Genomic DNA, 13,503 nt, shown 5'->3' with positions numbered 1-13,503 from the left:
GATTTCAGGAAGGAGGAGAGAGAGAGAGAGAGAGAGAGAGAGAGAGAGAGAGAGAGAGAGACAGACAGACATCCATGATAGAGAATCAGTGATCGGCTGTCTCCTGCAAAGGCCACAACCCGGGCACATGCTCTTGATCTAAAAATCTGAGCCACTGGCTGGGCAGATTAGTGATTTTCAACCAGTGTGCTGCAAGAATTTTTAAAACATGCAGTACCTGACTATTTAGTTAGGGACACTGACCTCTTTTTCCTTAGATTATCAAGTAAAAAGATGATAACAGTCAACATAACAATAGTTGTCTAGTGTGAATTAATTAAAATTATACCAATTTTATTTTTTTCAGATTGGCAAAAAATATAGTACATTAATAATATAAACACTTCCACATTTTAAGTTACCAGAATCTTACCTTTATTGCTGAATTTGTAAATTTTGCGTAAAGTCCATTTTCTAGTGATTAGTGCTAAGTATTTTGTTCATCTCAAAAACGTATAATTATAAATTATCCCTCTTTGGATTATAGATTATATACCTTTCCACTTATATGGTTTTAAACCTTATCATTAATTAAGCCTGAAATAATAAAAGTATAGAATGATATGAAAGCAAGTGTACTAAAAAAAGACTTAGGTTCTAATACAGACTCTGCTTATTACTTGGACAAGATACCTCTTCTCATCTATAAAAGGAGTTCCTTTTCAAGCAGTATTGCTGACTAGATAACTTGAAAGCATTCATAATATAAAATACCAAGAAATATAGAATAAAAAAAACATACATAATTTTAAATGTATAGCTGAACAGAAGTTAGGAAAATCCCTAGAGGCTAAGTGTATAGAGGGAATGTGTTTTGCCATTCTTCATAACAAATGGGTTTTACCACACAGGGCCATAAAGCTGAAGGTTTGTCCTTGGTTAGGAATTGTTATCTTTATAGTGTTATACAGTTAAATGATACGAAATAAAATGTTTCAAAAATGCTGTATAAAAATCGAAGTTCTTATTGGTGGTGGTTCATAAACTTTCCACCTTTCTCTACAGTATGCTAAAAATGAGGAAAGGTTGATGCTAAATTTAATACTTGATATCTAAATTAGACCTCCCTTTCTTTGAGCAAAATCTAGCATATACTTTCTATTTCTAGAAATGTTCTGCTTTTCTAAGTTTTGAAATTAATTTTTATGTGATGTTACCACTCATCTATTAATCATTCCTAGTGAGAGGTTGTATGTACTCTCACTGACACTAAAGAGTGATACATATTGTTAAGAATGAAATGTCACTGTGTAACAGGTCTCAGTTGCCAACTGACCTACTGATGTTAAAATTTAATGACCCTGTCATCTTTTCCAGATAAATGCAGTGCGTGCAATAGTTCCCAATAAGAGCAACAATGAAATCATCCTGGTTTTGCAGCACTTTGATAATTGTGTGGACAAAACAGTACAAGCATTTATGGAAGGTAATCCTAGTTTAGTTTTTTAATAAGTTTGTGTTTTTTCAAATAGAAGTTGCTTCAAACTTCTATAACATTCATTTAAAAACCTGGTATTTCATAGATGATATAGTAGACCTCATGATAATATAACATATCATGCCATTTAAAAAAGATATCTCATCATTGAATAGGTACATCAGATTAAGTCTCCCTGTTTCTGTTTTTCTGCCAGTATAGAATAAACAGGTCCAAATACTATACGGTTTTTTTTCATTGTCATCTGTTTTCTTGGTAATGTCAGCATTTGGGTCTAGGGTAGTGTACAGCTCTCTAAAACAACATAGCCAAAGTGGTGTATAATCTTCTGGAGGAGAGGGGATAGCATACGTGGGCTGAAACCACTCATCTTTGTATTTGATCTAAGTTATATAAAAGAATTTCAAAATGGTCAGGCTACATTAGTCTCTTCTTGGAAGAACTTACTGAGAAAATTACATGGAGAAGGGGAATCTAAATGGGCAGGTATTGCAAAAGATAAGCATGATGTGATTATCTTATTATATTAGCTCAGAGACTTGAACCTTAACTTTCCTGTTACGAACTTTAGAAATTCTCTAGCATTTACAAAAAGCAGAGACACCTATTCCTTCTTGACCATGCATGTGGTAGCAGAGAAAATCTGTGACTGGTTTCTCTTACAGGTAGTGCCAATGAAGTACTCAAAGAATGGACAGTAACAGGCAAGAAAAAGGTAAAAATGAATGAAATTTAAAAGCATGATGTTGATATTATAAAAATTTAGGCTGCAAAAATATTTGAAAGAAAAGATTTACATATGCATCTTCAGTTCACCTGGTTTAAAAAAGTCTTCTGTGACATTGAAACACAGCTGTGTACATAGAGTACCATACAATCTCCTCCATGTGATTTAAGACAGGAAACAATGACCCCGCCATGGTGGAGTTGCTGAAGGTGTATTAATACTAGGCAGGAATGAAACAAGAGAGAGAGTATGTCAAGGAAAGCAGAGCTCCACTAGAGAAAGTGATCTAGTCCAGTGGTTTCAACATTTTTCTTAACATAGATCAGTTAAAATAGTTTAGGTTCTTAGGTCAGACAACTGTGTTGTAATCTCTGGTATTAATGACCTTTGACTTTAAGCCCAAAGAGGGTCTTTGCTATTATTAGTTATATAGAGGGGCCTGGTGTTCCAGTTTAGAGAGGGAAAGGCACTTGGGCTGTGGAGTCAATCAGAACAGGATTTATATACTGTTCTATTTATGGGCTTTGCAACATGGGAGTATTGTTTAACCTTGTGTGCCTTAGTTTGCTCATCTCTGAAATAGGAAAGTTATAATAATGAATACTAGTACCTAATTTCTAACATACTGATTCTCATTTCCTTCTTCTTGTCCACTTGAAACCAAAATGCTTACCCCAAAGGATACTAGCTGGTCTCAAAATGCTTTCCACAGCCCTGTACTCTAAATCTAGCTTCTTTAGGAAATGCTTGAAGTATGAATTTTAATCAGGTATCTCTATGAAAGCCCTTTGGAAAATTATTTTCCTATATCAGGTTAGTACTAGAGTTTTGAAATGCTTTCTTGATGACTCTAAATCACTTCATAAGAGATCTATTAAGTCTTGACCAAACCAGGCTTGAGAGTGACCCTTGAGAGTTTTTTCCAAGGAGAACCTAATGTTACTACAGTTCCCTCTATAGCTCTCCCTACCTAGAGCTTTGAATATTTGCTTAACTTCTTCTCGTTGCTTTCATCTAACATAAATAGCTCTGTGTGCTCTGGAAACATCAGTTTATTAATTTACTGATCCAGAATAGTAAGTTATTTAGTGATGTACATATGCTTGCAGCTGGAAAAGTATGTGTTAGAGACATAAATTTCTTAAAATTTAGAGAAAGAAAATTGGCTTCAGTTTGGCAGTCCCAAATGCCCAAGTTCAGTCCAGTTAACTGTTGAGATTAGTTCAATAGGATATTACTATGAGCCGGTACTGGGACAGCTATTATATACATGGGACAATGATATGAAAACTTACCCAGTTCACATGAGAGAAAATATTTAAGAAAAAAAAGATGAGAGATGTGAGGAGAAAGTTATATCTAGAGTTCCAGTAGTGTTCCTGTTAGGGCCATGAGAAGGGTTTGGGGGAAAACTGATTCCATCATGTCAGTACAGCCTTAGGAATAGAATTAAGTATTGCTAGTAGAGCTGTGCTTTGTTAAAATAAAAGGTAAAGAACTTTTTTGTTTGTTTTAATTTGACTATTTGCCTAGGTAATATATTCATGTGGCTCCAAATTCAAAGCTACAGAAATTAATACATACACTGAAACGTCTTTATCCTGTCCCTGTTCCCCAGAAATAAACAGTATTATCAATTTCTTGTTTATCTTCCAGGATATTTTATGCATGTGTGAGCAAACATGAATATATATATTCTCTCTGCCTGCAGTTTGGTTTTTTTTACTTTATTTTGTTAATCCTCACCTGAGGGTATTTTTCCATGATATGTGTACTTATTTTTATTTTTTGTTAATCCTCACCCAAGGATATTTTCCATTTTTAGGGAGAGTGGAAGGGAGGGGGAGAGACAAAGAGAAACATCTCCATGTGACACATTGACAGAGACACATTGATTGGTTGCCTCCTGAGCGCGCCCCCTACTGGGCCGGGGCAAAGTACATGCCCTTAACCCAGATCTAACCCAGGATCCTTCTGTCCGAGGGCTGTGGCTCTATCCACTGAGCCAAACCAGTTAGGGCTCTTGTTTTTAATGTAAGCATTTATAACTATAAATTTTCTCTTAATACTGCTTTCACTGCATCCTATCAAAACTCTTCATGCCGAGGACAGTATATTGTACAGATGGACCCCAACTTAGAATGGTTTGACTTATGAACTTTTGACTTGGCGATGGTGGGAAAGCAGTAGCATTCAGTAGAAACCATACTTTGAATTTTTATCTTTTCCCAGGCTAGCAATATGTAGTGTGACACTTGCTCATGATGCTGGACAGCTGCAGCTCCCAGTCAGCCACCTGATAATGAGTGTAAACAACCAATAGATACTCTACATTGTATTCACTATTAGATGATTTTGCCCAACTGTAGGCTAATGTAAGTGTTCTGAGCCTGTTTAAGGCAGGCTAGGTGGGGCAACAGATTCCTGATGCTTCCTCCTCTGCCATCTTCTTAGAATCCTCTGCAGCGCAGTTTTAATTTATGTCTCTTATTACTGAGGTTGCGTATCATTTCATATACTTATATCCTTTACCATTTTTTACTATTGTTGTTTTGTTTTTGTTAGAGCTCAAAATATATTTGGCTCTTTGTATATACGTTGTACATATTTTTTCACATTATGTAATTTATCTTTTGATTTTGCTTTTGGTGTATTTTACTATGCATAAATTTCTTATATTTATGCATTTGAGTTTATTCAAAGTATTTTACATAGTTATTTTAGTTAGTAATTTCACACATACAGAAATGTGTTCAGTTTCTGGAAGAGCATATGAGAAATTGGTAACATTGGTTGCCTTTGGGTAGCTAGAGTTACCTCTCTGTGTTGGGGGGGTCTTCTCTTCCTTTTCTTTTTTCAAACCTTTAATAATCATTAGAACAAAAAGAAGAAAAGCAAACCAAAACCTGCAATCGAAGCAAGTAACAGTATCCTAGATTCCAGTAAATTGGTTTCTATTCAAGAGGAGCAGTCCACGCCTTCTCCAGAAAAAGGTGATATTAATGGTTACCATGTTAATGGTGCCATCAATGATACTGAGTCTGTGGACTCACTCAGTGAAGGTGTGGAGACACTTTCAATAGATGCCAGAGAATTGGAGGATCCTGAGTCTTCCATGCCAGATGTGCTGGACAGAACAGGTGAGTTTATTAACAGATCTTTGAAAAGTTGCATTCTCAGCCAGGGGCTTCCTGGTTGAGAAAGCAATCAAATTAAATCTAGTTAGTCTCTTTTTAGTTTTTGTTACCGCTCATGTGAAAGAGTCACATTTTGTAATTATCTATGGCCTAGAAAAATATAATTATTTTCCATTGTCTCATATTTTAATTTCAGTTTAAAGCAGTCGACTACAGAAGATGCCCTTAAGATTTTTTAAATTGTACACTTATTAAGGAAAATTATTATAATGAATTGATGTTGATATTATTCTAAGATCCAACACAGTGGAAAAATATGATAATAACTGTAAATCCATGAAGTATACTATTGGTTTTTATAGTCTTACATTTGTTTTCTAGTACAGAGTTAAGATTAGTGTTAGTTGTAAATTTACATATTTTGTATGTTTTCCTTTGTTTTATTAACCATTTTGATGAGTGTTGGGAAGATATTGGGAATATCTCTTAAAATAGTTTTTTTAATTACTTGTTTGTTAATCCAGTTCTCCTTGCTCAGTTGCACTGGCTTTATAAGTGTAATGACAGTTTAAGAATTATGCTGTTTTCTTATGTTCTTTTATTGATTTGCACAAGCACAGAAAGACAAAGAAAAATATAATTGTTGAGGCCTAAAGTGACCTCAAACAAACCAAAGATAGTCAGTGGCTTCTTTTTTTATTTTTTTGGAGCGAGCTCTCTCGTTTTCTAACTCTGCTCTTTCTGTTCCTTAAAGATTTTAAACTCTTCATGCCCTAGGACAGTATAAAGCTCTTTTTCCCTCAACATAATTTATAGAACCTATCAGAAGTTACAAGGAAGCTACAGGTACAAGGAACAAGCTAGTCTATCTGGAGATGGGTTAGCACAGACTTTTCTTCTTCATTCAGGACGCTGCCTAGAGCAAAGCGAGAGGGCCTCATTCAGCTGATGGGGCTTAATCGATTTTGTTCACAGCCATTTAAGAAACATCATTTTTTGGGGGGAGAGATGAAAAGAAACATAGTTTTGCCTAAAATATTTCTCTCTTTTTCTTTGTGTGCACTTAGGACTGCTTGATTGATTTATCCTTAAGTCTTGCCTAAAGCACTCTGTTTCTGACAGGATCCATGCTGGAAAATGGTGTCTTTGATTTTGAGTCCAAGTCTTTGACTACGCACCCTACTCAGAATTCCCAACAAAATAGGAATGCTAGCAAATCTCTCTCAAGACCTCAGTTTTCAAATTTGGGCATGGAAGATGTTCCACTCTCCTCCACCAACAAAAAGCTAGGTAAATAGGGGCTTAGCCTACCTTTTAGAGAGAAAAAAAATCTGTGTTTTTGGCTAAGGAGGGCAAGTTACCTCTTTCTTCCCATAGATAAGGTCTGAGAAGGTTCTGTAGGTAATCCTTATACTGTTTCCCAGGCAGTGACTATCCAGTTCTTACTGGATTCTGTGTACACAGAGTCTAATAGTAACTCAAATGCTATACAGTCTTGTTACAATAGTGGGGATTTTTTGTGTGTGAATGAAAATCAAACTCTACTGCAAGGATGACTTTTATGCTACCATTAATCTGTTTCTTTTACTTGGTTTACTGCACATTTTTATCTTATTTTCTTCATTTTTATCTCCTGGTTGACTCAACAGTAAAAAGCTCTGACATATTTGAAAGAAATGTTTTCGTTTCTCTTCACAACTTCATACTCTTATTAAAACCTGCCAGACTCTAGTTTTAAACAAGGTCATTTTCTCTTAAATACTTAGCATTGACTTGTGGTAGCTTTTTGCTTTTTTAAATTTAACTATAATAGTCATTTAAATGATCAGTTAATTAAACAGATGGAGATAATAGCCTTTTTGAGTATCATACATATAAACGTGGTGGTCCACTCCACTAAACAAATGAAACAAATGTGAAAGACACTTGTAACCTGTAGCTCTTTACTGAGTTATTTATTCCACATGAGCTAAATTTAATCAGTGAAGTTCTCCTTTTTCATCTTTCTAACATAACCGTCAGCTTGGTGCAGAAAAGCAAGTCTGAGAATATTCAGTCAAACAAAATAAAGGCACAAGGCTTGAAAGCTTTTAGGTAGATTTTAAAAGAAACCAAATTGATATGAGGAAGAATTTAAATTAAAAAATTAAAAATCTATATCTGGGCACATTATAAACTTCTAAGATCTGTGATGCCAACTATCAATTGTATATATAACTTTGACATTGGTGAGTATAGAAAGGTTAATAGAACTTTAGAAACTGGTTAAAATTGTGCTGAGTACATAAATTATTTTATCTTATTTTTAAAAATGTGCTTTTATTGATTTCAGAGAGAAACATATATATGAGAAAGAAACATCAATTGGTTGCCTCCAATGTACACATCTCAACTGGGGTTTGAAGCCGCAACGTATTTTGGTGTATGGGACAAGGCTCCAACCAACTGAGCCACCTGGCTTGGGCTTTCTAGTAATTTTAAAAATATATATATTTTTATTGATTTCAGGGTGGAAGGGAGAGGGAGAGAAAGAAGGAATCATTGATCGCCTGCTTCCTGCACACTCCCTACTGGGAATCGAGCCATCAACCGGGCATGTGCTGTGACCTGGTTCACAGGTTGATGCTCAACCACTGAGTCACACCACCTGGGCTAGTAATTTTTTTTTTGGATGCCAGACGTTGTGAATTTTGCTTTGTTGATTGCTGGATATTTTTGTATTTTTAAAATTTTTCTTGTAATTTGTTCTAGGACTATTCTTTGGAAACAGTTTGAGACTTGCTTTTAAGCTTTGTTAGGTTGTACTGGAGCAGCCTTTATTCTAGAGCTAAGTTTGCATCATTACTAAGCACTTCCAAGTGCTGTACCTTGTGCCTCACTCTGGCTGGTATGAAAATGAACTATTCATGGCCCGGGTGCGCTCTGGGGATTGTTCCACTTGCTCCCTTCCAGCAGTTCTTTTTCCTGTCTTGGGTAGTTGCCTCACACTCATGCATTCAGAATCCTCTGTAGACCTCTGTACAACTCTCTCATCTTTGTGTAGCTCTCTCCTCTCCAGTACTCTGCCCTGAGAACTCTAAGCTTGACCTCCCTGAATTCTCAACACTGTCCCCACAAGTCAGGGAGACTTCCAGGCTCAGTTTAGGATTTCTGCTCCTTGCATTACAGCCTGAAAACTTTCTTGGGCCATAGACCTCACTTCTTTTATTTCTATTTTCTCAAGGAAAAAGTACTGCCTATTGTCCACTGTCTGAAAATCATTGATTCAGATTGTGTGTGTGTGTGTGTGTGTGTGTGTGTGTGTGTGTGTGTGTGTTTTGTGTAAGATAGGAGGGTAAATTTAAATTCCTATTACTTCTTCTTGGTCAGGATACTTATTTATTTTATTTATTTATTTATTTATGTTTATACTTTCATTGGTTTCAGAGAGGAAGGGAGAGGGGGAGAGAGAAACATCAATGATGAGAGAAAGTCATTGATTGGCTGCCTCCTGCATGTCCCCTATTGGGGACCAAGCCCACAGCCTGGGCATGTGCCCTGGACCGGAATCGAACACGGGACCCTTTAGTCCACAGGCCGATGCTCTATCCACTGAGCCAAACCAGCTAGGGCTTATTTTTTTAAAATCTGTGAAAACATCAGTTTTTTTGTTGAAGAGGGTAGCCTTTGGGAAACTTTCCTAGTCCACACATTTGTTACTTTACATGTTTAGGTGTTCAGATCCATCTTTCAAGTTATCTATACTTTTAAAGATTAATCTTTGGGGCTTTTTCCTCAAGGTTCCAATATTGAAAAATCTGTGAAAGACCTCCAGCGCTGCACAGTGTCTCTTGCACGATATCGAGTTGTAGTTAAAGAAGAGATGGATGCTTCCATTAAGAAAATGAAACAAGCTTTTGCTGAATTGCAGAGCTGGTAAGTTAATTTGATATCAGTAGCACAAAAATGATTATTTATAAAGATGGTCAACCATTCATCAATGCACTAGGTGAACCATTCAACTACTGCACTTCTAGTGCCTTTAATTCCTGACTCCTAACTACTTTACATAGTGGGAGAGACGTTAAAATCCCATGATAGAGTTAGCTTTCTGCTTTGTTCTGCTGCTTTTGGTGACAGTGTGGGAATGAGTGGGACAGAGAACTCATAATGCTCTAGATATGGGCCTGAAGTTCATACTGTTTGGAAAGGGACAAACAATTATGCATTTTCACTTTAGGGATATACAATCAATGACATGATATTTGTGAAAAAAATAATAAAGAAGGAGAGATCTGTCTTTGTTTTCCTACCTCCTTTCATCCTTCCTAACGCATCCTATTCTAATTTGTGCTCTATTATGAGTCATTGATTTGTTTTTAATTTTGTATTTTTCAAACTGTGTCTTAAAGATACTCATATCTGCGGGAGTTGAAGACTGAGTCCAGGGAGCACAAGATAAGATACTCATATCTTAAAATTTATTAATATGTACTCTGTGGGGGAAATACAGTTTGGTAGTTAAATAAGTTTGAAAATACTTTTAACAAAAATTTTACTGCTGCACTTCTAGTGCCTTTAAAATGTTAATGTGCATTGTGAATCTTCAAGAGGGAGATATACTGTGCTGTTCCTCACATGTATTTGATCATAGAATCTTTTTTGGGGGGAGAAATATATTCTAATGCTTTCTAGAATACCAACGCTGTTTTAATTATTTGGTATTAGTGTTTATTGGTATTTAAACCATAACTCCTTTTTGGGAAGCATTTGCATTTTATAAAGGGACTTTTTTGAAGTTAGAAAGGACTTAAAGAACAAATTAAGTAGAATTATGGGAAGAAAGCAGCTATGTTGACATTTTGAGACAGAGGACTGTCTGCTCTGCTTATTTGTAAAACTTGCTTGAATTTCTGAAAAATGAGAGGAAGTATTCATGAATAAAGAGAACCTATGCCATTCTTGCTCCCAGCCATCTGTTTTCTTGCCTGTCATGTTCCCTTAGGTCAGTGGTTCTCAACCTTCTGGCCCTTTAAATACAGTTCCTCATGTTGTGACCCAACCATAAAATTATTTTCGTTGCTACTTCATAACTGTAATGTTGCTACTGTTAACAATCATAATGTAAATATCTGATATGCAGGATGGTCTTAGGCGACCCCTGTGAAAGGGTCGTTCGACTGCCAAAGGGATCATGACCCACAGGTTGAGAATCGCTGCCTTAGGTCATGCTCAACTGTGTCTCTATTTACAAACTTAGTCTGGTTACGTTATCCCACAGCAGGCCAGAAATAGAGGGAGTATGGATAGCCTCAGTCCTCCTATTCTCTGGAATTGAAGAGGAGTGAATTAACAAAGATGTAGAATGAAACCTCCAAAAAGTTCCTGACCCCCGTGTTTACCATTTGTAGATTTTAGAGTGGTTCATTCAGCCATTATAACCAAAAAGTACTTCTAGGATAGGTCATTCATATACTTGTCTATCCATGCTTTGTCCTAAATCCCAAATTTCCCCTTTCAGGCTTTATAACTAGAAACTTAATGTCCTATCTTCTGTTTTTCTTACAAACATTTTTGCTCCAGCCTGATTACCATTGTCTCAAAAACTTAACATTCACACTTCCTCTCCACTTCCCCAGACTAATATGTAATATGCTCTTCTATATCTTTGTACTTATCTAAATCCAACTAATTATCCCAAACTCACCTTAAATTAAGTTCTAACTTCTGGAAATTTTTCTAAGTAACTGATTTCTTCTCTTTCTGTACCTCTTCAAGGAAGTATTATGCCCTTTTCCCTGGATTATGATCATATCAGATATTGGCTCATTTGGAAAAGAATAAAGTGCTAAGAGTAGGTCATCACAACTTTGCCTTGATAAGCCTCTGGTCTCCATGATTGCTTAGTTTACTGATTACTTAGGCACAGGATCTGATTCCATTCAGAACCAGCCTGAAGCAGGAAACACAGTTCCGGGAGAGAGATTTGTGAGTTCCTGTTGACTTGGAACCCAGCCAGGGGGAGCCTCCTTCAGTAAATGACAAATGAAATGGTTTCCTACCTGGGAACTGTGTATTTAGGATTGATTAGCAGACATAGCAACCAGGTCAATTTACTTTGAGGAAAGAGATTACCTGGCCTTTCCTGCTGATATAAAACCCTTCTCTCTGGCTGATTGGGTTTTTAAACTACCTTATTTCAGTGTCCCTTATAGTTGTTACTTCAAGACATAATTGGCAGGTGAGCTAACTCCATTTGGCACCGAACCAGACCTTGGAGTAAATGTCACTTAGGATGCCATTTTTTTGTGTTGGTTATAGTGTAAAAGCAAAGCAAAGGGTTCTAACAAATTTCCAACAGTAAGATTACATTACCCTTGCTGGGGCGCTAGGGGAATTATACAAATAACTGCTTTCACTTTGAGGCCAAATGAAAGCTGAGACATACCTGTGGGAAGGTAAAATCAAAAGCTCTAGCATAACACTCAGAAATCTGGTTGTATTGTTGATTCAGTAATAATCATCTCTGGACTTAAGTTTACTTTTCTTATTATTAGTAAAATTTGTCTGACATTGTTAGAACTATTAGTTGACTTAAGTTTAAGGCTATTAAGGAGCAGAAGGATATGGAGTGGAACATGAAGCTGGAATATACTAGTATAAACTACTTTAAGATGGTTGTCATATGTGTTTTTGAAAAATACAGGATACAACACTCAGCTTGCCTTTTAAGTAAAAATTTCTATTTTGTTGACATCAAAAGGTACTTTACAAAAGGAGAAAACAGGTAAGAGAAAAAGACTGTCAAGAAATTTGAGGTTATACATAAAATCCATGTAAGTCTGTGCTTAAGATTGTGAAAATGTCCTAGCTGATTCCTCATTGACCTTAGAAAAGTTACTTTTATTTGAGCTTCTCTTTTCTTCTTATATTAAAAAAATTTTTTAATATATATTTTTATTGATTTCAGAGAGGAAGGGAGAGTGAGAGAGAGAAACACCAATGGTGAGAGAGAATCATTGATTGGCTGCCTCCTGCACACCCCCTACTGGGGATCGAGCCTGCAACCCGGGCATGTGCTCTTGACTAGAACTGAACCCAGGACCCTTCAGTCCACAGGCTGACACTCTGTCCACTGAGCCAAACCGGCTAGGACTCTTTTCTTCTTATGTTAAGCTACTAGGAGTATTACCAAAGGCTTTTAGATCCTTAAACTTACAGTCTAGGTGGAGATGCTGGAATCATTTTATGAAACAGAGTACTTCAAAAATGTCTCAGAAAGCATAGAAATAAAGGAATGGGCTAATGTGTTATTTAAAGTGTACATATCATTCTATATTTCTAAATTCAGTTTTTAATGTTTAGCACATTGATACCTTATTTCTACTAGTACTTTAGCTCCATTGGTCTCTGTTCCTTTTTTTTTTTAATATATTTTTATTGATTTTAGAGAGGAAGGGAGAGTGAGAGGGAGATGGAAACATCAATGATGAGAGAGAATCATTGATCGGTTGCTTCCTGCATGCCCCCTGCTGAGGATCCAGCCTGCAACCCCGGGCATATGCCCTTGACTGGAATCGAACCTGGGACCCTTCAGTCTGCAGGCTGATGCTCTATCCACTACGCCAAACCAGCTAGGGCTCAGTGTTCTTTGATTTAAAAATTTAACTCTTAAAAAAGTAAAATAAAAATTTAACTCTTTAATAATTTCTGAAAATAACTAAAAACATGAAAATTACAATTCACCAAACATGTTTAATCATATTATCAGATATATTTATCCAGATTTTTATCCTAGGAAGTAGGAACTTTTTATTTTACTTTACTATTTTTAAAAAGAAATATCTTTTTCATTGACTTTTTAGAGAGAATGGAAGGGAGGGGAAGAAACAGAAAGAGAGAAACATCGATGCGAGAGAGACACATCAACTGGTTGCCTCACGCAAATATCCTGACCAGGACCAGGGATAGCCAGGGATCGAGCCTGGAACTGAGGCACATGTCCTTGGCCAGAATCAAGCCAACGACCCTTCAGTCCTCAGGCTGAGGCTCTATTTTTTAAAAATATTTTTAAAAAAATATATTTTATTGATTTTTTAGAGAGAGGAAGGGAGAGGGATAGAGAGTTAGAAACATTGATGAGAGAAAAACACCAATTCAGCTGCCTCCTGCACACTCCCTAC

At 36.3% G+C, this 13,503-nt stretch overlaps 1 protein-coding gene across 6 annotated transcripts in view; it reads left to right on the top strand.

The window, feature by feature from the left end:
• SPATS2 (spermatogenesis associated serine rich 2) overlaps nt 1-13,503 on the top strand; it is a 124,069-nt gene that overhangs the window by 70,952 nt on the left and 39,614 nt on the right. For 5 of the 6 annotated variants that reach the window (XM_036300068.1, XM_036300066.1, XM_036300070.1 and 2 more), the window contains 5 exons: nt 1,357-1,465; nt 2,143-2,192; nt 5,083-5,344; nt 6,464-6,631; nt 9,121-9,256. In XM_036300068.1, coding sequence (XP_036155961.1) covers nt 1,357-1,465; nt 2,143-2,192; nt 5,083-5,344; nt 6,464-6,631; nt 9,121-9,256 — 725 coding nt within the window. The remainder of the gene's footprint in view (nt 1-1,356; nt 1,466-2,142; nt 2,193-5,082; nt 5,345-6,463; nt 6,632-9,120; nt 9,257-13,503) is intronic. The other variant, XM_036300071.1, reaches the window with a different exon arrangement.

The sequence above is a fragment of the Myotis myotis genome, unplaced genomic scaffold (assembly GCF_014108235.1).
Source record: "Myotis myotis isolate mMyoMyo1 unplaced genomic scaffold, mMyoMyo1.p scaffold_m19_p_3, whole genome shotgun sequence".
Lineage (NCBI taxonomy): Eukaryota > Metazoa > Chordata > Mammalia > Chiroptera > Vespertilionidae > Myotis > Myotis myotis.
The sequence above is the reverse complement of the archived record's forward strand: the minus strand, read 5'-3'. Positions and strand labels throughout refer to the sequence as shown.